This window comes from Crinia signifera, chromosome 11 (genome assembly GCF_055691185.1).
Source record: "Crinia signifera chromosome 11, ASM5569118v1, whole genome shotgun sequence".
NCBI lineage: Eukaryota > Metazoa > Chordata > Amphibia > Anura > Myobatrachidae > Crinia > Crinia signifera.
Window position 1 is genome coordinate 102,784,994 of NC_139227.1, and position 27,116 is coordinate 102,812,109.

Genomic DNA, 27,116 nt, shown 5'->3' on the forward strand with positions numbered 1-27,116 from the left:
TTACCCAGCATAAGTCTATCTTTATCTTTACAATCTGGCGTGTTCCACGGATTGACGCAAGACGCCCACGGTAAGGTGTACGTCAGTGATGCGAACAGATAGAAGATGGTGTAACACATAATGATGTTGTAATATACTGCTATTAGCACAGATATAATCAGCATAGCGATACCGCAGCCTGGGGGGGGGGAGACAAAGACATGAGTAACACAACGCATTCCCAAATACCCACAAACTCTGGTCTCTCATTGGGCCAGATGTATCGAGCTTCAAAGTGTGATAAACAAACAACCTGCCCCTAACTGCAATCTGTCAAACCCAAGATGTAGCATGACAGTTAGGAGCCAACATGGCTGGTTGGGTATACATCTGGCACATTAACAGAAGTTGGAAAGCACAATATTTATTACTGGCATATAATAAACAAAAACATCAAAACTTTTTTTGTCTTACCTGTATTAATGTTTTACTACATTAGTGTATATATAAATATAGAAGGTTGACACAAAACAGAGACTGCACAGGTGCTTCCAGGTGTGACATTAAAGAGTTATAATACTTTGTTATGCTTTGTACAAACATTTGGAAGTTGCACTGCGCACACTGATGTATTTCTTTGAATGCCCACAACACATTCCGTTTCTGAACTGGTAATTCAGAATACCTATCTTTTATTTAGTTATTGATAATTATTTATCTATGAATTGTAACCAGGTGAGTCTATACTGCGACTAGTAGGGGACCTAGTTTTGTAGAAATGTGCCTCATCCCTAAATATCAGAATTCCTCATCACTGTATAATGAGGCAACACTGAATATTTTGTTCTGGGTATTTAACATGTGCCCATGTCAGCCATCTTTGTTATGGGCATTGGGTTTAGCTGCAGATATTGGAGAGGGATAGAGATTCTTCCCCAGCTAGAATGTATAAGTCATCAGATGGTGTTACTTGGTAGACAAGCTATGAAAGGTTCTACGTAGGCTGAGATTTATGTGTCAGATTTGGGGGATATCAGCATCATCTCTGGCTTTTGACTTTAGCAAATATCCATTTTTTTTCTTGAATATCACAGAAATTGCTGTTTCTGCATTATCTATAGGGATTAATATAATGCTGGGGAGACCACTAGGAATGTATCACATAAATCAGAGAGAGTGTGGTTAATGTGTGACATAAATCAGGTAGTACACTCGGAATCTATTACATAGATCACAGAGAACATGAAGGGCGGAATTCTATTACTAAGAGATGAGTGTCTGGATATCACAGCGATGTCGCACTGCGCACCTTACTGTTTCATACAGTAGAAAAAGATTACTCGTATTCCAACCACCTCTATGGTGTGCAAGATAAATTATGTGTGCAGGGTCCGAGCATCGGCATCCAGGCAGCGGGCATTCGGACAGCAGCAGCTTAGAGCTTGTAGTGCTATTTTCCAGGCGGCGGGCAGGAAGTACTGCTGAATTTGAAAAGACTGGCCGGACGCTGATTGGCTGAATTCTCTCAGCCAATCAGCGACCCGGCTAGTCTTTTCAAATTCAGCAGCGCTTCCTTCCCGACACCTGGCAAATAGCACTACAAGCTTGCAGCCGCCACTGCCGAGACCCTGCTGATGGCCACCTGGCACTGCAGCCTCAGCAGCTCCCCAGGGCAGTGCCATATTCCCCATTGGGGTGGGCCCCTAGAATCCTTGGGCAACTGCTCATTAAGCACAATGGGAAAGACGGCACTGTATCTAATCTACAGACTACAAGGGAGATCATATAGAAAGTAAGTTAGAAATCATGTTATATACAGAAGACGATTGGGGCCACTTGTAATCAGAATGAAATGGAGATCAAATGTAACCTACAGAGGAGGATATAGGAAATCACACGTAATCTCCAGAATATAAATAAATTACAGAAGATATATAGACCATATGTAATCTATAGTGTATAAGGTATTATACGGAATGAAAGCATGTATATTCTATGCACAACAAGCAGAGCATATGTAATCTATAGGGTATAAGGGATAGCATGTATAATCTATGCACAACAAGCAGAGCATATGTAATCTATAGGGTATAAGGAATGATAGCATGTATAATCCACAGACAACAAGCAGAGCATATGTAATCTATAGGGTATAAGGGATAGCATGTATAATCCACAGACAACAAGCAGAGCATATGTAATCTATAGGGTATAAGGGATAGCATGTATAATCCACAGACAACAAGCAGAGCATGTGTAATCTATAGGGTATAAGGGATAGCATGTATAATCCACAGACAACAAGCAGAGCATATGTAATCTATAGGGTATAAGGGATAGCATGTATAATCTATGCACAACAAGCAGAGCATATGTAATCTATAGGGTATAAGGAATGATAGCATGTATAATCCACAGACAACAAGCAGAGCGTATGTAATTTATAGGGTATAAGGGATAGCATCTATAATCCACAGACAACAAGAAGAGCATATGTAGACTATAGGGTATAAGGGAAAGCATGTCTAATCTACAGACAAGCAGAGCATATGTAATCTATAGGGTATAAGAAATGATAGCATGTATAATTCACAGACAACAAGTAGAGCATATGTAATCTATAGGGTATAAGGGAAGGCATGTATAATCTACAGACATACAACAAGCAGATCATATGTAATCTATAGGGTATAAGGGATAGCATGAATAATTCACAGACAACAAGCAGAGCATATGTAATCTATAGGGTATAGGTGATAGCATGTATAATCCACAAGCAACAAGCAGAGCATATGTAATCTATAGGGTATAAGGAATGATGGCATGTATAATCCACAGACAACAAGCAGAGCATATGTAATCTATAGGGTATAATGGATAGCATGTATAATCTACAGACACACAACAAGCAGAGCATATGTAATCTATAGGGTATAAGGAATGATAGCATGTATAATCCACAGACAACAAGCAGCGCATATGTAATCTATAGGGTATAAGGGATAGCATGTATAATACACAACCAACAAGCAGAGCATATATAATCTATAGGGTATAGGTGATAGCATGTATAATCCACAGACAACAAGCAGAGCATATGTAATCTATAGGGTATAAGAAATGATAGCATGTCTAATCTGCAGACACCAAGCAGAGCATATGTAATCTATAGGGTATAAGAAATGATAGCATGTCTAATCTACAGACAACAAGCAGAGCATATGTAATCTATAGGGCATAAGGGATAGCATGTATAATCCACAGACAACAAGCACAGCATATGTCATGTATAGGGTATACGGGATAGAATATATTATCCACACACAACAAGCTGATCATATGTAATATATAGGGTACAAAGGATTGCATGTATAATCTACAGACAACAAGCAGAGCATACGTAATCTATAGGGTATAAGGGATAGCATGTCTAATCTACAGACAACAAGCAGAGCATATGTAATCTATAGGGTATAAGAAATTATAGCATGTATAATCTACAGACAACAAGCAGAGCATATGTAATCTATATGGTATAAGGAATAGCATGTATAATCCATTGACAACAAGCAGATCATATGTAATCTATAGGGTATAAGGGATGGCATGTATAATCCACAGACAACAAGCAAAGCATATGTAATCTATATGGTATAAGGGATAGCATGTCTAATCTACAGACAACAAGCAGAGCATATGTAATCTATAGTATATAAGGGATAGCATGTATAATCCATTAACAACAAGAATATCATATGTAATCTATAGGGTATGAGGGATAGCATGTATAATACACTGACAGCAAGAAGATCATATGTAATCTATAGGGTATAAGGGATAGCATGTATAATCCACGCACAACAAGAAGAGCATATGTAATCTATAGGGTATAAGGGATAGCATGTCTAATCTACAGACAACAAGCAGAGCATATGTAGTCTATAGGGTATAAGAAATGATAGCATGTATAATTCACAGACAACAAGTAGAGCATATGTAATCTATAGGGTATAAGGGATGGCATGTATAATCTACAGACATACAACAAGCAGAGCATATGTAATCTATAGGGTATTCGGGATAGCATGAATAATTCACAGACAACAAGCAGAGCATATGTAATCTATAGGGTATAGGTGATAGCATGTATAATCCACAAACAACAAGCAGAGCATATGTAATCTATAGGGTATAAGGAATGATGGCATGTATAATCCACAGACAACAAGCAGAGCATATATAATCTATAGGGTATAATGGATAGCATGTATAATCTACAGACACACAACAAGCAGAGCATATGTAATCGATATGGTGATAGCATGTATAATCCACAGACAACAAGCAGATCATATGTAATCTATAGGGTATAAGGGATAGCATGTATAATCCACAGCCAACAAGCAGAACATATGTAATCTATAGGGTACTGTATAGGTGATAGCATGTATAATCTACAGACACACAACAAGCAGAGCATATGTAATCTATAGGGTATAAAGGATAGCATGTCTAATCTACAGACAACAAGCAGAGCATATGTAATCTATAGGGTATAAGAAATGATAGCATGTCTAATCTACAGACAACAAGCAGAGCATATGTAATCTATAGGGCATAAGGGATAGCATGTATAATCCACAGACAACAAGCACAGCATATGTCATGTATAGGGTATATGGGATAGAATGTATTATCCACACACAACAAGCTGATCATATGTAATATATAGGGTACAAAGGATTGCATGTATAATCTACAGACAACAAGCAGAGCATATGTAATCTATAGGGTATAAGGGATAGCATGTCTAATCTGCAGGCAACAAGCAGAACATATGTAATCTATAGGGTATAAGAAATGATAGCATGTATAATCTACAGACAACAAGCAGAGCATACAGTATGTAATCTATAGGGTATAAGGGATAGCATGTATAATCCACAGACAACAAGCAAAGCATATGTAATCTATATGGTATAAGGAATAGCATGTATAATCCATTGACAACAAGCAGATCATAAGTAATCTATAGGGTATAAGGGATAGCATGTATAATCCATTGACAACAAGAAGATCATATGTAATCTATAGGGTATGAGGGATAGCATGTATAATACACTGACAGCAAGAAGATCATATGTAATCTATAGGGTATAAGGGATAGCATGTATAATCCAAACACAACAAGCTGATCATATGTAATCTATAGGGTACAAAGGATTGCATGTATAATCTACAGACAACAAGAAGAGCATATGTAATCTATAGGGTATAAGGGATAGCATGTATAATCTACAGACAACAAGCAGAGCATATGTAATTTATAGGGTATAAGGAATGATAGCATGTATAATCCACAGACAACGAGCAGAGCATATGGAATCTATGGGGTATAAGGGATAGCATGTATAATCCACAGACAACGAGCAGAGCATATGTAATCTATAGGGTATAAGGAATGATAGCATGTATAATCCACAGACAACAAGCAGAGCATATATATTCTATAGGGTATAAGGGATAGCATGTATAATCCACAGACAACAAGCAGAGCATATATATTCTATAGGGTATAAGGGATAGCATGTATAATCCACACATCACAAGAAGAGCATATGTAATCTATAGGGTATAAGGGATATCATGTCTAATCTACAGACAACAAGCAGAGCATATGTAATATATAGGGTATAAGGGATGGCATGTATAATCTACAGACACACAACAAGCAGAACATATGTAATCTATAGGGTATAAGGGATAGCATGTATAATCCACACACAACAAGCAGAGCATATGTAATCTATAGAGTATAAGGGATAGCATGCATAATCTACAGACAACAAGTAGAGCATATGTAATCTATAGGGTATAAGGGATAGCATGTATAATCCACAAACAACAAGCAGAGCATATGTAATTTATAGGGTATAAGGGATAGCATGTATAATCCACAGACAACAAGCAGAAAATATGTAATCTATAGGGTATAATGGATAGCATGTATAATCTACAGACACACAACAAGCAGAGCATATGAAATCTATAGGGTATAAGGAATTATAGCATGTATGATCCACAAACACAAAGCAGAGCATATGTAATCTATAGGGTATAAGGGATAACATGTATAATCCACAAACAACAAGCAGAGCATATGTAATCTATAGGGTATAAGGGATAGTATGTATAATCCACAGACAACAAGCAGAGCATATGTAATCTATAGGTTATAGGTGATAGAATGTATAATCTACAGACAACAAGCACAGCATATGTAATCTATAGGGTATAATGGATAGCATGTCTAATCTACAGACAACAAGCAGAGCATATGTAATCTATAGGGTATAAGAAATGATAGCATGTATAATCTACAGACAACAAGCAGAGCATATGTAATCTATAGGGTGTAAGGGATAGCATGTATAATCTACAGACAACAAGTTGATCATATGTAATATATAGGGTATAAAGGATCGCATGTATAATCTACAGACAACAAGCAGATCATATGTAATATATAGGGTATAAAGGATAGCATGTATAATCTACACACAACAAGTTAATCATATGTAATCTATAGGGTACAAAGGATCGCATGTGTAATCTACAGACAACAAGCAGAGCATATGTAATCTATAGGGTATATGGGATAGCATGTATAATCGACACACAACAAGATGAGCATATGTAATCTATAGGGTACAAAAGATTGCATGTATAATCTACAGACAACAAGCAGAGCATATGTAATCTATAGGGTATAAGGGATAGCATGTCTAATCTACAGACAAGCAGCAGAGCATATGTAATCTATATGGTATAGGTGATAGCATGTATAATCTACAGACACACAACAAGCAGAGCATATGTAATGTATAGGGTATAAGGGATAGCATGTCTAATCTACAGACAACAAGCAGAGCATATGTAATCTATAGGGCATAAGGAATGATAGCATGTATAATCCACAGACAACAAGCAGAGAATATGTAATCTATAGGGTATAATGGATAGCATATATAATCTACAGACAACAAGCAGAGCATATGTAATCTATAGGGTATAAGAAATGATAGCATGTATAATCCACAGACAACAAGCAGATAATATGTAATCTATAGGGTATAAGGGATAGCATGTACAATCCACAAACAACAAGTAGAGCATATGTAATCTATAGGGTATAAGAAATTATAGCATGTCTAATCTACAGACAACAAGCAGAGCATATGTAATCTATAGGGTATAAGAAATGATAGCATATATAATCCACAGACAACAAGTAGAGAATATGTAATCTATAGGGTATAAGGGATAGCATGTATAATCCACAAACAACAAGCAGAGCATATGTAATCTATAGGGTATAAGGGATATAATGTATAATCTACACACAACAAGCAGATCATACAATATGTAATCTAAAGAAAATAAAGGATATCACATATAATCTACAGAAGGTAAGGGATAATGGGCCTGATTCAGAGTCAGCTGCAATTCTATAATATGACAACTCCCAGCAGCATACTGCAGGGGAGGGGGGCTGCCCATCACATGGCAAGGCCCATGGCATGGCATGACCTAACGACCGTATCCCAAGTATTTAGCAACCCCATGGTCACCTCCTCCAGTTTACAATGCGCACATTAGCAAATATTGCGATCTGCATTTAGTAGTGAATGGCCAATTTGTGCAGCCAATCGCAGAAAATGGGGAAGATCACATGAAATTTACACAATATGAAGATCACATGTAATGCACAGACTGCTGTATGTAGGAGATCACATGTGGTCTATAGAATTTACACAACTAGATCACATGTAGTAAGGTATAGAATATGAAGTTGATGACATGTAATATTTATAATATGATGGATATCACATGTAATGTACAGAATATGATATAGATCACATGTAATATATACAATTTGATGGAGATGTACAGAATATGTAGATCACACATAACATGAAGAATATATAGATCACATGTAATGTACAGAATATGAAGATCACATGTAATTTTTAGAATATGATGGAGATCACATGTAGGGGGAAATTCACTAAGAATACGAAAAATCGTATTCGTATTCCGGAGGAAAATTTACTAATTAGTCATATTTGACTGATTCATATTTTCCGATGGCGTATCCATTCGTATTGTAGCCGAAACGAATTTGTATCGACTTCAGTGTAAAAAAAAACAAATAAATAATTTTTTTTAAAGGCCTGGGGTCCCCCCCCAGCACGAGGCCCAACCAGCCAGCAGGGTAATGCCACAGCCTGGGGGAGACCTTTTATACAAGTCCCCCGGCCAAAGCATTCACCCTCTGAGCGGTCAGCCTGAGGAGTGGGGACCCCCCCATTGAAGGGGTCCCCCCCTCCAGAATTACCCTACCCAGGCTGTCCCCGATGCCCCTGGAGCGGTGGGCATCGGACTAATAAAATGGTGTAAAAAATATAAAGAACCTATTGTATATTGCTGTGGAACTATGAGTCCCAGCAAGCCTCCCCGGCATGCAGGGACTTGGTGAACCACAAGTCTCAGCATTCTGGGCATTAAAGGGTCGGCTGGAACTTACAGCAATACAAATAGTTAAAAAAAACACCCCAAAAAATACAACTTTATTACACACAGAGCCCTTGCAGATACTTAGTAATGAAAAAGGGGAACCACCAGTGTAGCTATAACTGCTGTAACGGGAGGGTGTAAAGCTTCCAAAGGTACAAGAACAAGAAAAAATATGGATATGATACAGCGCTGGGGTTTTTTCTGAATACATTTATTACAATACTAAAAGAAGTAAAATACAATTCATATTAAATACATTGCGTATGAGAATTCTCACAAAGAAAATAATGATAAAACTGTGTGTTTTAAAAGGGTAATTTCCAGCTAGCATTCAATGTTGGGGCAAACGTGGATATTTTTGGTCCAAATCAACACCAAGGTATATAATTACCATATATTGTGGATGACCTTATTTGGAAAAGGATTTTCAAAGTCCCGGAGATTTCCCAGCGAAGGATTCCCAAGCGTCACACAAGTGGTGAGATAGTGAAGAAGGCAGTCCTTAAGGTATGGCGGATACCAGATTTGATGGCTGCAGGTTTTGGGGATCCAAGATGGTGATACAAAGAAACTGGTCCTGGTGTGATGTCCTGTGGAATTCCAAGGTTTTTTGGATGGAAAAAGGTGTGAGATGGAATGCTCTCTAATGATATGCTAGGGCAGGATGCAGTGGCTCAACGCGTTTCGGCGTGGTCACACGCCTTCATCACGAGCTGGAATGTTTAATGCTGCCAGGGTTATCCTTTATGTACCCTAAGATTGATTATGGGACAAATCCCAGGTGTGATTCATTGGAAGTCTCATAATAAAACACATATATAAAAAACATTTATAAAAAATTAATCAATATTGTACGAATGCACAGAAGGACTCTAGTTTTATTGATTATTAACAATGCAAATGTTAGAAAAACACATTAATGTTAAAACAAAATGAATAAAGTTGTGCGATTGTGGGATCACGTGACCTCCGTGAGTCACGTGACCCGGTACTAACCAGATTCATAGTAGGCAAACAATGCATGGGATCAGGAGATCTGTTTAATGTGGGGGCAAACAAGCGCGTGTGCGCATGTGATATTGTCTCACCCGATAGTCGGGTTAAGAGCTGGCTTTTTTCGCCTGCTCCGTCCGCTAAAACCGGGCTTTAATCCGGAGATTAGTTCAGCGGAAATGACGTCACGCCCGGGATCTAGCCGGGTGGAAGTAGTCACATTCCGCCATCCAAAGGTGCTGGTATGCTTAGAAGGGCGGATATGACGCCCCGTTGTGGGCTGGAAGTGAATATGATCAAGCTCCATTATATATGAGGTGTTACCACTCTGGAAGTGACCCTTGCAGATACTTACCTATCTAGTGCCCGTAGATAGGTCACCCTCCGTCCATCCATCGTGGGCCAGTCCTGAAGTAATCCATAGGGGTCCCTGTGGAAGCAAATTATACTTACATGGGTCCTCCTGCATTGATCATGTCCTGCGGCCAATCAGAAGCAGCTAGGCCGCTAAGCGTCCCATAGCGGCATTAGGGAGGAGGAGGGGACCCCTTCGTTGGGGGGAGGGCACACTCCCCCAGGACCCCTGCCCAGGCTGACTGGTCAGGGTGAATGCTTTGGCCGAGTGGACTTGTATAAAAAGTCTCCCCCCGGCTGTGGCATTATCCTGCTGGCTGGTTGGGCCTGGTGCTGGTTCTTAAAATAGGGGGGACCCCTACTCGTTTTGTCACCCATATTTTGGAAACCAGGTTCGGCCCTTGGGCCTGGTGCTGGTTGTAAAAAATAAGGGGACCCCTATTTTAATTGTTCCCTGATTTTTTACAACCAGGACCGGCTCTGTGAGCCTGGGGCTTGGTTGCGGCCATTTTTTTTATTTATTTATTTATTTATTTATTTACACTGAAGTCAATACAAATTCGTATTTTAAAATACAAATTGTATTTAAAAATATACATTTGTATTTTAAACCACAAATTCATATCGGCTACAATACGAATGGATACGCCATCGGAAAATAGGAATCAGTCAAATATGACTGATTAGTACATTTTCCTTGGGAATACGAATTTGCATAAGGCTAAAACAGCCGTGTGCAGTCGTATCCATTCGTATTAAGAATAAGAAAACGATTTTTCGTATTCGTATTCTTAGTCAATTTCCCCCAGTATGTCTAATCTACAGGTAAGAGAGAGGACATATATTTTAGCACATATATAAAAGGTAATCAGGTAATCTAGCAAACATCTCATACATGTGTAATCTAACATGCCAGTCAGACAGTCTGTAATCTAACATGCCAGTCAGAGAGTCTGTAATCTAACATGCCAGTTAGACAGTCTGTAATCTAACATGCCAGTCAGACAGTCTGTAATCTAACATGCCAGTCAGACAGTCTGTAATCTAATATGCCAGTCAGACAGTCTGTAATCTAACATGCCAGTCAGATGGTCTGTAATCTAACATGCCAGTCAGACAGTCTGTAATCTAACATGCCAGTCAGATAGTCTGTAATCTAACATGCCAGTCAGACAGTCTGTAATCTAACATGCCAGTCAGACAGTCTGTAATCTAATATGCCAGTCAGACAGTCTGTAATCTAACATGCCAGTCAGATGGTCTGTAATCTAACATGCCAGTCAGACAGTCTGTAATCTAACATGCCAGTCAGACAGTCTGTAATCTAACATGCCAGTCAGTCTGTGTAATCAAACATGCCAGTCAGACAGTCTGTAATCTAACATGCCAGTCAGTCTGTGTAATCAAACATGCCAGTCAGACAGTCTGTAATCAAACATGCCAATCAGACAGTCTGTAATCTAACATGCCAATCAGACAGTCTGTAATCTAACATGCCAATCAGACAGTCTGTAATCTAACATGCCAGTCAACAAATCTGTAATCTAGCATGGTATTCATACAGATTATCTAATCTAACATGCCAGTTAGATAGTCTGGGTGATGTAACATGTCAGTTAGAAAGTCTGTAATCTAACATTCCAGTTAGACAGTCTGTGTGATGTACAGTAACATGCCAGTTGGATAGTCTGGGTGATATAACATGCCAGTTAGACAGTCTGTATTCTAACATGCCAGTTAGACAGTCTGGGTGATGTAAAGTAACATGTCAGTTAGATAGTCTTGATGATGTAACATGCCAGTTAGATAGTCTTGGTGATGTAACATGCCAGTTAGACAGTCTGGGTGATGTACAGTAACATGCCAGTTAGATAGTCTGGGTGATGTAACATGTCAGTTAGATAGTCTGTAATCTAACATTCCAGTTAGACAGTGTGGGTGATGTACAGTAACATGCCAGTTAGATAGTCTATAATCTAACATGTCAGTTAGACAGTCTGGGAGATGTACAGTAACATGCCAGTTAGATAGTCTGGGTGATGTAACATGCCAGTCATTCAGTCTGTAATCTAACATGCCAGTTAGACAGTCTGTAATCTAGCATACCAGGCAGACAGACTATACATCTGTGTATTCTAGCACACAGCTCAGAGAGTCTACAGTATCTGATGCAGCATATGTTACAAAAGAGTATATGTAATCCAGCACGCAATTCACACAGTATGTATGCTCTAGAACACACATCAGAGCACGTGTACTCATATACACGTCAGTGTGAGCACTTTAATCCACAGGTCTGAGAGTGTATAGAATCTAGAACAATATTGAGATCATATGTGTAACCTAGATCACAGGACAGACAGTATAAATCAGCAGCACATGTGTAATCTAGTACAAAGCATTGTTATTATTATTATTATTATTATTATTATTATTATTATTATGATGATAGGAAATGTTATCACATAGCTACAATACAAATACATCAGGCAGAGCATTTGGACAGTGTATGTACAGAACACATCACACAGATTGCAGGACATGTTTAGAACAGACTACATGTTATAAGTGACATAAAGATTTTACATATAATCCATCACATGCATCCAATAGAGTACACATATGTCCACCATAACGGATACAGGTGTGTACCCAACTCTCCAACAGGCGGGACATAGGAAATAACCATCTGGCAATACAATAATGGTGAGATAGTTACCTTGTAATGCAGGAATAGCCTTCCACACAGAGATGGGCCCCTGGCTAGCAAACTGCCCCAGGGACACTTCCAGAAGGAAAATGGGGATCCCAGCCAGAGCCAACATCGTCAGGTAGGGGATAAGGAAAGCACCTGAGAGAACATGGAACACATGATATCACTGTATTACTATGTATCAGGGTAGTGTCTCACTCAGCCACTGTATTACTATGTATCAGGGTAGTGTCTCAGGCACTGTATTACTATGTATCAGGGTAGTGTCTCAGGCACTGTATTACTATGTATCAGGGTAGTGTCTCAGGCACTGTATTGCTATGTATCAGGGTAGTGTCTCAGGCACTGTATTACTATGTATCAGGGTAGTGTCTCACTCAGGCACTGTATTACTATGTATCAGGGTAGTGTCTCACTCAGGCACTGTATTGCTATGTATCAGGGTAGTGTCTCAGGCACTGTATTGCTATGTATCAGGGTAGTGTCTCAGGCACTGTATTGCTATGTATCAGGGTAGTGTCTCACTCAGGCACTGTATTACTATGTATCAGGGTAGTGTCTCACTCAGGCACTGTATTACTATGTATCAGGGTAGTGTCTCACTCAGGCACTGTATTGCTATGTATCAGGGTAGTGTCTCAGGCACTGTATTGCTATGTATCAGGGTAGTGTCTCAGGCACTGTATTACTATGTATCAGGGTAGTGTCTCACTCAGGCACTGTATTGCTATGTATCAGGGTAGTGTCTCAGGCACTGTATTGCTATGTATCAGGGTAGTGTCTCAGGCACTGTATTGCTATGTATCAGGGTAGTGTCTCACTCAGGCACTGTATTACTATGTATCAGGGTAGTGTCTCACTCAGGCACTGTATTACTATGTATCAGGGTAGTGTCTCACTCAGGCACTGTATTGCTATGTATCAGGGTAGTGTCTCAGGCACTGTATTGCTATGTATCAGGGTAGTGTCTCAGGCACTGTATTACTATGTATCAGGGTAGTGTCTCACTCAGGCACTGTATTACTATGTATCAGGGTAGTGTCTCACTCAGGCACTGTATTGCTATGTATCAGGGTAGTGTCTCAGGCACTGTATTGCTATGTATCAGGGTAGTGTCTCAGGCACTGTATTGCTATGTATCAGGGTAGTGTCTCAGGCACTGTATTGCTATGTATCAGGGTAGTGTCTCACTCAGGCACTGTATTACTATGTATCAGGGTAGTGTCTCACTCAGGCACTGTATTACTATGTATCAGGGTAGTGTCTCACTCAGGCACTGTATTGCTATGTATCAGGGTAGTGTCTCACTCAGGCACTGTATTGCTATGTATCAGGGTAGTGTCTCAGGCACTGTATTGCTATGTATCAGGGTAGTGTCTCACTCAGGCACTGTATTGCTATGTATCAGGGTAGTGTCTCAGGCACTGTATTGTTATGTATCAGGGTAGTGTCTCACTCAGGCACTGCTTGGATGTACATGTGGAAATCATTAATATATATTTATATATTTTTATATTTTTATATTTTTTCATCGCAACGCATGCAATATAGTGGCATACAATTCATGCGATGCGATTTTTCGTTGTAAAGACCCGATTTTTAATTGTAATTGTATAGTCACCGAGCCGGAAGTGTGGCGAGCGCAGCGAGCCCCGTGAGGGGAGGCAGAATACATGTAAAGTAATCCGCGTAATCCGCGTCCCCTCGTGGTGCTCGCTGCGCTCACCGCGCTTAAGGCTCGGTGGCTCGCTGCGCTCGCCACACTATATAAAATCAACTCCATGCGTAGTTGGATAGTGGGGGTATGAAATCACCCATGGTTGACTATACAATTAAAATCGGGTCTTTATAATGAAAAATCGGATCGCATGCCTTAAGTAGTGCATGCAATGAAAAAAATCGGGCGCCCAGATAATACATACGTACCAAATAAATCTGTATTCTCTAAGCAAATGTGTATTAATTACAGTTTGCACTGCAGCATGCTGGTACAGTTGGCTTGCGTTATCATGTCATCGGAGAGACGCAGAGGCTGGGAGTGAGAGACGCGGATGCTGGGAGCGAGAGATGCAAAGGCTGGGGGCGAGAGACGCGCGGGCTGGGGGCGAGAGACGCGGGGGCTGAGGGTGAGAGACGCAAGGGCTGGGGGCGAGAGACGCGGAGGCTGGAGGCGAGAGATGTAGATTCTGTGGGCGAGAGATGCAGGAATTTAGAGACAGAAGGGCTGCGGACGAGAGACGCGGAGGCTGGGGGCAAGAGATGCGGGAGCTGGGGGCGAGAGACCGGGGGATAGGAGCGAGAGATGCGGGGGTGAGAGACGCAGTGACTGGGGTGAGAGGCGCTGAGGCTGGGGGCGAGAGACACGGATGCTGGGGGTGAGGCTGGGGGCAAGAGACGCGGGGGCTGGGGGCGTGAGACATGGGGGCTGGGGTGAGAGACGCGGAGGCTGGGAGCGAGAGATGCGGAGGCTGGGAGCGAGAGACATGGAGGCTGTGGGCCAGAGACACAAGGGCTGGGATGAGAGACGGGAGGGCTGGGGGCGAGAGACGCGGAGACTGGGGGCGAGAGACGCAGGGGCTGGGGGCGAGAGATGCGGAGGCTGGGGGCGAGAGACGTGGGGTGGGGGCTGGGGGTGAGAGACGCGGAGGCTGGGGGCGAGAGACGCGGATGCTGGGGGTGAGGCTGGGGGCAAGAAACTCGGGGGCTGGGAGCGAGAGACACGGGGGCTGGGGGCGAGAGACCCTGAAGCTGGGGGCTGTTCGTGGTACTGAAATGTCTCTGCTGTCTGTGCACTATATCTGAGTTCAGCACCACGGACAGCTCCAGCCTCCAGTGCAGTGAGTCGGCCTTGCAGTGTACAGTATTGTGTATTACTATTATGTACTGTGTATACTTATACATTGATATATTATATACAAGTACATACAGACACATTACATACACAAATACATAGATACATTATCTGTTTCATACATTATTACAGAACCCTGCAGTGTACACCAGTGTGTAATAATTACATTCAGACACATTACTGTATATGCACACATACCTAGTCACATTATATACACATATACATAGACACATTATTTATCAGACAAAATTTACAGAGCCCTACAGTGTACAGTATTGTGTCATTATTACATTCAGACACATTAACACGAAATTGTACACATGTCATTTTATCTAACACTGCAATGTAATGTACATGTATCTTATAACAGAAGACTATACACTGCAGCTGTGTGTGTGTGTGTGTGTGTGTGTGTGTGTGTGTGTGTGTGTGTGTGTGTGTGTGTGTGTGCGTGTGTGTGTGTGTGTGTGTGTGTGTGTGTGTGTGTGTGTGTTGCTATTAATAGGATATGTTACACTGAAGAGATCTGTCATTGTATCTGATATAGTGGCGGTTTTGTGATTTCCTTCTTTCGTGTTAACGTGTACACTGCAGTAATATAACGTGTACACTGCAATCATAGGTGTAACGTGTACACTGCAGTCATAGGTGTAACGTGTACAGTGCAGTCATCGGTGTAACGTGTACAGTGCAGTCATAGTTGTAACGTGTACACTGCAGTCATAGGTATAACGTGTACACTGCAGTAAGATGTGATTATTCTATACTGCATGAAATTCGACATTGCGGAGTTGTGTGACTGAACATTAGTGTTAGTTTATACTGTGTGTGATTGTGTCTATTATTGTACATGAGATTGTACCCTGACGAGTTGTGTGATTTAATTTACTTGCAAATGACTACACAGTGTAGGGCTGTGTGATTCTAGTAACCGAACAGTATACACTGCCTAGTGTTTGTGTCTAATGCACAGCAGTATACTGTACGTCTGATAACACAGCACAGTGCGGGGATGTGTAATTGTGTCTGCTCGTTACATTTAACTACAGAAGCGTGTCTGCGTGTCATTTAGCATACAAATACTGCCTGGGGTGTTATTGTATCTATTAGCGCAAGATTATACACTGCAGTAACGTGTAATTCTAGTAACACAAGATTGTACACTGCAGTAATGTGTAATTCTAGTAACAATATTATACTTTGCAGACTTGTGATATTCTAGTAACACAAAACTATACATTGTAGTAATGTGTAATTTTAGTAACAAAGAACTATACAATGCAATCATTTGTATTTGTAACAACACACTGCAGTAATGTGTTATTCTAGTAACAGCATTATACGCTACTGTTTTGTGTAACAGAAAGTAACACAATATTATACACTGAAGTTACTGTATGTGTATGCATAGTAACACAAGAGTTTGCACTGCAGTAACGTGCAATTATAGTAATACAATATTATACACTGCAGTTACGTGTAATTCTAGTAACGCAATATACACACTGCAGTAATTGGTCAATTTAACTCAATTTTAGACACTGCAGAAACTTCTAAATCTAGTAACACATTATACACTGCAGAAACGTCTAAATTTAGTAACACAATATTATACACTGCAGAAACGTCTAAATATAGTATTACAACATTAAATTCTACAGTAATGTGTACTTCCAGTAACACAAAATGATACACTGCAGTAATGTGTAGATCTAGTAACATAATATGATACACTGCAGTAACATGTAGTTCTAGCAATAAAATATTATACATTTAAGTAACGTTTAGTTCCAGTATCACAATAATATGCACTGCAGTAGTGTGTAATTCTATTAACACAAAAGTATACACTGCACTAAGGCGTAGTTCTAGTAACACAATATTATACATTTCAGTAGCGTGCAGTTCCAATATCACAATAGTATACACTAATATAACGTGTAGTTCTAGTTACAAAATATTATACACTGCAGTAATGTGTAATTCGAGTAGAACAATATTATTCACTGCAATAACATGTAGTTATAGTAATAAAATTATGCACCTCAGAAACGTCTAATTCTAGTAATAACACAATAGTATACACTGCATTATCGAGTAATTCAAGTAAAAAAATATTATACACTGCAGTAGTGTGTAATTTTAGTAACACAATATTATATATTTCAGCAACGTGTACTTCCAGTATCACAATATTATACACTGCAGTAACGTGTAATTCTAATAACACAATATTATACACTGCAGTAAAATGTAGTTCTAGAAACACAATACTATACACTGCTTTAACGTGTAGTAAAACAACATTGTACATTGTGCAGTAAAAATTGTATTAACACAATGATATACAATGCAGTAAAGTGTAATTCTAGTAGGACAATATATAATGCAGTAATTTATCATTTTAGCAACACAATATTGTGCACTGCAGTAACGTTTAATTGCAATAACACAATATTACATACTGCAGTTATGTGTACAGTAGTTCTACTAACAGAATCGTATAAACTGCAAAAATGTGTAGTTATAGTAACACAATATTATACACTGTAGTATTGTGTACAGAAATTCTAGTAACACAACATTATACACCGCAGTGCAATTATTGTAGCACAATAGCATACACTGCAGTAACGTGTATTTAACACAAGATTGTAATGTGCACAGCAATTCTAGTAATATAAAATGTTACACAACAGTAATGTATCAATTTACAATTACACAGCACGGTTGCGTAATTACATCTGCTAACACCACATGATGGAAAATAGTTGCGTATTTGTATCCAATAACACAAGATTGTACACTGTAGGATTGTGCGATTGTATACTTATCAGAATACTGTACATTGCAGGTTTGTGATTGTGTAATTATCTTAAAACTGTACACTGTAGTGATTGTATAATTATCCAATACTGCAGATTTGTGATTGTATAATTATGCTAGCACTGCACACTGCAGATTTGTGTGATTGCGTAAATATCCTAGCACTGCACACTGCAGATTTGTGTTTGTATAATTATCCTAGTACTGCAACTCTGTAGGTTTGTGTGATTGTATAAATATCCTGTAGTGATTGTATAATTATCCAATACTGCAGATTTGTGATTGTATAATTATGCTAGCACTGCACACTGCAGATTTGTGTGATTGTGTAAATATCCTAGCACTGCACACTGCAGATTTGTGTGATTGTGTAATTATCCTAGCACTGCGCAATGAAGGGTTGTAAGATACAGACATACACTGTATTAACACGAAATTATAAATTATCCCAACACTACACCGCAGGGTTATGATTGTATATTAATGCAGGATTGTGTCACTCACTAACAAGATGTGTGTGTGATTATTATCAGAAAAATAACACAATAGTGTGTACAATGCAGCTGGCAGAAAGGGGTAATTCTCCAGTTGAGTAAGTGCAGATATTCCGGTAACGCAATGTAGCTGTGTATATAGTATGTCATTCTATCACACTGATTACTCACAACGAAACACAACAGACAACAAGACACGAGATTCAGCAATAGCGTTTCATACTTTCACAAGTTGTGTCGATGTTAATGAGATCCGGTAACACGTAGTACACAGGGCTGCACTGAATGACACCTTTGTAGTGTGTCGTCCAGCAGCAGTAGCAGTGTGATAGTTACACATCACATTCACATACTGTACCTCCTCCATTTTTAAATGCCAGGTAAGGGAACCTCCACACATTGCCCAGGCCCACAGCATAGCCCACCATAGACAGAATAAAATCCAATTTATTGGTCCAGTTCCCTCTGGCTTTATTTTCATCTCCATCATCATCCTAAAGGAAAGAGAATCGTATATCACATATCAGATAGCTCCATGGGCCCACAGAGCCCCTTTAGGGTGCAAGAGGTCTGACTGACATGTGTCAGTAAGCGGATATTACACCAGGAGCTGTCACTATACGGCAGAAATAGATGGGGAAAGAACTGCATCTCCTTTAATCGCCCGTTGGCAACTCACTGGGCTAAGCTGGTGTTGCTGGGACTTGTCGTTCCCCGACACCTGCCGGCACCTAGGGTAAGCCTGTGCTCTGTGCTAACTATATCTACAGTTCAGATAATTATCTGTAGCAGGGGCACTCAAACTATTCTGCTCTGGGACCCCATCAGACAATAAAAACAATGACAGGACCCCAGCAAGTTACATCTCATGTGTAGTCAGCAGACAGTACATACAGTACATGGCAGTATTGTTGGGGCACAGAGTGATGGGAGGAGTCTAATATACCATAACCCATCACATCACATGGGTAGTCAGCAGACAGCACATACATGGCAGCATTGTGGAGGCACAGAGTGATGGGAGGAGTCTAATATACCATAACCCATCACATCACATATATAGTCAGCAGACAGCACATACATGGCAGCATTGTGGAGGCACAGAGTGATGGGAGGAGTCTAATATACCATAACCCATCACATCACATGTGTATTCAGCAGACAGCACATACATGGCAGCATTGTTGGGGCACAGAGTGATGGGAGGAGTTTGATATACCATAACCCATCACATCACATGGGTAGTCAGCAGACAGCACATACATGGCAGCATTGTGGAGGCACAGAGTGATGGGAGGAGTCTGATATACCATAACCCATCACATCACATGTGTAGTCAGTACGCAGCACATACATGGCAGCATTGTGGAGGCACAGAGTGATGGGAGGAGTCTGATATACCATAACCCATCACATCACACGTGTAGGCAGCAGGCAGCACATACATGGCAGCATTGTGGAGGCACAGAGTGATGGGAGGAGTCTGATATACCATAACCCATCACATCACACGTGTAGTCAGCAGACAGCACATACATGGCAGCATTGTGGAGGCACAGAGTGATGGGAGGAGTCTGATATACCATAACCCATCACATCACATGTGTAGTCAGCAGACAGCACCTACATGGCAGCATTGTGGAGGCACAGAGTGATGGGAGGAGTCTAATATACCATAACCCATCACATCACATATATAGTCAGCAGACAGCACATACATGGCAGCATTGTGGAGGCACAGAGTGATGGGAGGAGTCTAATATACCATAACCCATCACATCACATGTGTATTCAGCAGACAGCACATACATGGCAGCATTGTTGGGGCACAGAGTGATGGGAGGAGTCTAATATACCATAACCCATCACATCACATGGGTAGTCAGCAGACAGCACATACATGGCAGCATTGTGGAGGCACAGAGTGATGGGAGGAGTCTGATATACCATAACCCATCACATCACATGTGTAGTCAGTACGCAGCACATACATGGCAGCATTGTGGAGGCACAGAGTGATGGGAGGAGTCTGATATACCATAACCCATCACATCACACGTGTAAGCAGCAGGCAGCACATACATGGCAGCATTGTGGAGGCACAGAGTGATGGGAGGAGTCTGATATACCATAACCCATCACATCACATGTGTAGTCAGCAGACAGCACATACATGGCAGCATTGTGGAGGCACAGAGTGATGGGAGGAGTCTGATATACCATAACCCATCACATCACATGTGTAGTCAGCAGACAGCACATACATGGCAGCATTGTGGAGGCACAGAGTGATGGGAGGAGTCTAAAATAACAGACAATTCAACACATTTCTCAGACTCCTTGAATCACTGACTGAGATTAGAAAAGTCATCAGCCTGATGGTCAGCAACATGGAGTCGTGACCCCATGCTGAGAAGGTCGGGACCCCTTTGGGGTCAGGACCCACAGTTTGAGAAGCACTGATCGATAGGAAGCAGATACCGGATATATTGTAACAGCAATCAGCTGTATTCTCCCCATATAAGAAATATGCTGCACCCGTCCTCCTAATATATAGTAAACCTATATCCTAATATCCTAATATACAGGAAACATCTTATATACTGTAACCCTCTACCCTAATATACCGTAACCTTATATCCTAATGTGCAATATCCTTCCTTCCTTATTATATCTTCATATACAGTCACCTATCCTAATATACAGGGATCTTATATCCTAGTGTACAGTATATATCCTAATATAGAGTAACCTTCTATCCAAATATACAGGAAACTTCTGATCCTAAAATAGAGTAACCTCCACTCTTATGTACAGTAACCTATCCTAATATACAGTGACCTTCTAGCCTTATATACAGGAAACGTATATCCTAATACAGTAACCTTGTATACAATGCACAAGAAGCTTCCATCCTAATTATATTCTAATGTACAATCAGCTTCTATCTTAATGTACAGTAATCCATCCTAATATACAGTAACCTTGTAATATACTGTGACCATCGTACCCTAATGTACAGTAATCTATGCTTATATACAGTAACCTTGTAATATGCTGTGACCATCATACCCTAATATACAGTAATCTATGCTAATATACAGTAACCTTGTAATATACTGTGACCCTCGTACCCTAATGTACAGTAATCCATCCTAATATACAGTAACCTTGTAATATACTGTGACCATCATACCCTAATATACAGTAACCTTGTAATATACTGTGACCATCGTACCCTAATGTACAGTAATCCATCCTAATATACAGTAACCTTGTAATATGCTGTGACCATCATACCCTAATGTACAGTAATCTATGCTAATATACAGTAACCTTGTAATATACTGTGACCATCATACCCTAATGTACAGTAATCTATGCTAATATACAGTAACCTTGTAATATACTGTGACCATCATACCCTAATATACAGTAACCTTGTAATATACTATGACCATCGTACCCTAATGTACAGCAACTTTCCATCCTTATACACAGTAATCTATCCTAATATACAGAGAACGCCAACCCTAATGTACAGTAACCTTCTGTCCCAAGATACAGTAACACTATATCCTAATGTACAGGAACCCTCCATCCTAATGCCCAGTGACCTATCCTAATATACAGTAACCTTATATCTGTATATACAGTCACCTTTTATCTGTATATACAGTATAGCAACCTTCTATCACAAGATACAGTAACACTATATCCTAATGTACAGGAATTGTCTGTCCTTATATACAGTAACCTATCCTTATATACAGTTACATTCTTTCCTAATATAAAGTAACCTGTCACGTTGATCGGGGCTCACAAACTTCTATTAACTGGTATGTAAGCTCTTGGGCCCACATCCTGCTACATGCATGTCACTCATCACACCGGCAGAAGACAGGGACTCACCCCAGTGAGGCTGCCAGGCAGAACAGACGTGTTCCCATCTGTTCCCAGCACCACAGTGCTCTGGTTCATGGGCACCCAGCCTCCCTTGGCATTATTCTCGGTGCCCGGGCCGAGCTCCCCCTCTGCGCTCTGGAGGGGCACTATCCTGCAGGGCACAGGGGCGGTCTGTCCGTTGCTCTCAGCCATGTTCTGGGTCTTCAGAGGGAAATTGTCGGCAGAATCCATCCTCCTGGCACAATGGGTTGGGGTGCCCTTACAGGAACCCCCGGTCCTTGCCCTCTCCAGAAAGCTGGCCCTGCCCTCTTCGGGCGCAAACCCCTTGCTGTCACTGGAGGTAGACTGGGGCAACTTGGCCAGCTTACAAGAAGCTTGTAGAGGGACATCATTGTCGGGACTCTGCCGGGTAACTCCTGCCCCTCCGACCAGTCCTGGGGCTGCACCTTCTGGGCTGTTCACGGTCTTCTGTCCTAGGTCCATTGTGTTCCCGTAATCCTGGAAGATATCAGGAGGCCTTATTACTATTATTACTCTGGTATATATCTATAGATATATATCTATAGATATATATATCTATAGATATATATCTATATATATCTATAGATATATATCTATATATAGATATAGATATATATCTATATCTATATCTATATATAGATATATATCTATATATAGATATATATAGATATAGATTTATATATATATATATATATATAGATATATATATGCATATATATATATATATATATATATATATATATACACGCGCGCACACACAGTGTATACAATATAATATAACACGTGTGTACCTAGGGCAGGGGAGTACCGGTGTGAGGCTATCTGGGGTACTGCAGGGTGCAGGTGAGGGGGCCCCAAGGTCAGGGGAATGCAGGGGAGGCTATCTGGGGTAGTGCATGGTGCAGGCGAGGGGGCCCCAAGGTCAGATAAATGCAGTTGAGGCTATCTGGGGTAGTGCAGGGTGCAGGTGAGGGGGCCCCAAGGTCAGGTGATTGCAGGGGAGGCTATCTGGGGTAGTCCATGGTGCAGGTGAGGGGGCCCCAAGATCAGGGGAATGCAGGTGAGGATATCTGACGTAGTGTATGGTGCAGGTGACAGGGCCCCAAGGTCAGGGGAATGCAGGGGAGGCTATCTGGGGTAGTGCAGGGTGCAGGTGAGGGTGCCCCAAGGTCAGGGGAATGCAGGGGAGGCTATCTGGGGTAGGGTAGGGTGCAGGTGAGGGGGCCCCAAGGTCAAGGGAATGCAGGGAAGGCTGTCTGGAGTAATGCAGGATGCAGGCGAGGGGTCCCCAAGGTCAGGGGAATGCAGGTGAGGCTATCTGGGCTAGTGCAGGGTGCAGGTGAGGGGGGCCCAAGGTCAGGGGAATGCAGGGGAGGCTGTCTGGGGTAGTGCAGGGTGCAGGCGAGGGGTCCCCAAGGTCAGGGGAATGCAGGTGAGGCTATCTGGGCTAGTGCAGGGTGCAGGTGAGGGGGCCCCAAGGTCAGGGGAATGCAGGTGAGGCTATCTGGGCTAGTGCAGGGTGCAGGTGAGGGGGGCCCAAGGTCAGGGGAATGCAGGTGAGGCCCTCTGGGGTAGTGCACGGTGCAGGTGAGGGGTCCCCAAGGTCAGGGGAATGCAGGTGAGGCTAACTGGCGTAGTGCAGGGTGCAGGTGAGGGGGCCCCAAGGTCAGGGGAATGCAGGTGAGGCTATCTGGGATAGTGCAGGGTGCAGGTGAGGGGGCCCCAAGGTCAGGGGAATGCAGGTGAGTCTATCTGGGGCAGTGCAGGGTGCAGGTGAGGGGTCCCCAAGGTCAGGGGAATGCAGGTGAGGCTAACTAGCGTAGTGCAGGGTGCAGGTGAGGGGGCCCCAAGGTCAGGGGAATGCAGGTTAGTCTAGTAAGAGCAGAGCAGGGTGACTGCTGACTGGTCACCTCCAGCCCCTCTGGGTTTCCTGTCTCGGCTGCAGCCGGCTCTTTGCCCCTCTCACTTTTGCACAAAGATTCCTTAATTTTACGCCCCATTTACTTTCTGTCATTCAGCTCAGACCATTCCCAGGCTGCACAGACACAGGCTACACACCCGCAGGGCGAGAGGCTGCACACCCGCAGGGCGAGAGGTTGCAGAGACCACAGGATCGGTCTCCCAGGTAATCTCAGATCTAGACTCAGGTGGGTACTTACCTGTATATATATCTCATCCACTTACATGTATAGATCTCACCCACTAACATGTATATATCTCATCCACTTACATGTATAGATCTCACCCACTAACATGTATATATCTCAGCCACTTACATGTATAGATCTCACCCACGAACATGTATATATCTCAGCCACTTACATGTATAGATCTCACCCACGAACATGTATATATCTCAGCCACTTACATGTATAGATCTCACCCACGAACATGTATATATTTCAGCCACTTACATGTATAGATCTCAACCAGTGATCCCCTAATTCACCGAAAAAAAAGAGGTGATGTATATACAGTATAAACCTTTATATAACGGGCAGTTATTTATCTCTGTGCCCAACCACCCAGCTCTACAATTACCCCACTGCCAGTACAAGGTTCTCATGACCTGCTTCCAAATTACACTACACATATATAAGTGGAGAGACAGACAGACAATATATATAGTACAATACAGTGTTTTCAGTACCACGGACAGCTACTGTATATAGTATAGAGGAGATGACACATCTGGCCCCATTATATATCCCCTACTATGGATGAAATTACACTATAAGGGTATACAGTATGTGTACTGCGGATATACTGCAGAACAGATGGCACAATGAGGGCATATAACTGTACCCACTATATACCATACCCACTATATACTGCACTCAAAGGGCATATACCTGTACCCACTATATACCTACTATATACTGCACCACAAGGGCATATAACTCTACACATTATATACTGTACCATAAGGGCATATAACTGTACCCACTATATACCCACTATATACTGCACCACAAGGGCATATAACTCTACACATTATATACTGCACCATAATGGCATATAACTGTACCCACTATATACCCACTATATACTGCACAATGAGGGCATTAACTGTACCCACTATATACCCACTATATACTGCACAATGAGGGCATTAATTGTACCCACTATAGACTGCACCATGAGGGCATTAACTGTACCCACTATATACCCACTATATACTGCACAATGAGGGCATTAACTGTACCCACTATAGACTGCACCATGAGGGCATTAACTGCACCCACTATACACCTACTATATACTGAACCATAAGGGCATATAACTGTACCCAATATATACCCACTATATACTGCAGATCAGATGGCATTATAAGGGCATATATCTGTACCCACTATATACTACAGGTGACAATTACTATAAGAGCAATATATAACTACCCACTATATACCCACTATACACTGCAGATCAGATGGAACCATAAGGGCATATATTTGTACCCACTATATACTACAGGTGACAATATCTATAAGAACAATATATAACTATACACAATATATACTACAGGTGACAATTACAATAAGAACAATATATAACTACCCACTATATACTTACTATATACTGCAGGTGACAATGCGCTATAAGAACAATATATAAATGTACACACTATATACCACAGGTGACAATGCACCATAAGAACAATATATAACTGTACACACTATATACCACAGGTGACAATGCACCACAAGAACACTATACTGGAGATGAGATGATCGGAAGCATACAGGGGTCTGTACCTCCTATATACAGTATATATACTGTAGGACAGTGTACTCACCATGCCGAGGTGGCAACAGAGGCTTCTGTAGACTGAGTATCTGGAAGAGCTGCTGGCTTCTATACCTGGCTGGGGCAGAGTGGGCTTTGCGTCAGTACAGAGTAAGGTGCCCTTCCTCTGACATTTTCTTGATAATAAGAATTTGATAAATCATTACACTCACATTCAGCTGTTAAAGGGACAGCAGCGTCCCCCAGCGCTCCGCAGGCTGTCAGTCAGATGGGGGGGGGGGGGGGGGGGGGTGTTGTATCCAGCGTCACTCATAGGGGGAGGCAGTGATCAGTGGGGGCATGGAAGGACCTGCCTAATCATTGCCCAATTGTACTCGGCTCCCTCTGCAGCACTAATATTATCCATCAGCACCATTATTACCCTACAGCACCAATGTTATCCAGCAGCACCGATATTATCTTACTACAGCACCAATATTATCCAGCTGCACCGATATTATCCAGCAGCACCGATATTATCCTACAGCACCAATATTATCCCGCAGCACCATTATTACCCTACAGCACCAATATTATCCCGCAGCAGCATTATTACCCTACAGCACCAATATTATCCCGCAGCACCATTATTATCCTACAGCACCAATATTATCCC

The 27,116-nt window shown here is 41.4% G+C and overlaps 1 protein-coding gene across 1 annotated transcript in view; it reads right to left on the minus strand.

Annotated features, from left to right (window-relative positions):
* SLC6A5 (solute carrier family 6 member 5) overlaps nt 1–26,632 on the minus strand; it is a 92,096-nt gene extending 65,464 nt beyond the window's left edge. The window contains exons 1-5 of the mRNA XM_083164045.1: nt 26,511–26,632; nt 22,700–23,191; nt 19,146–19,281; nt 12,623–12,754; nt 5–178 (exon numbers count right to left, since the gene is read on the minus strand). Of these exons, the coding sequence (XP_083020171.1) occupies nt 5–178; nt 12,623–12,754; nt 19,146–19,281; nt 22,700–23,191; nt 26,511–26,513 (937 nt within the window). The 5' untranslated portion in view covers nt 26,514–26,632. The remainder of the gene's footprint in view (nt 1–4; nt 179–12,622; nt 12,755–19,145; nt 19,282–22,699; nt 23,192–26,510) is intronic.
* Nucleotides 26,633–27,116: the final 484 nt, after the last annotated feature.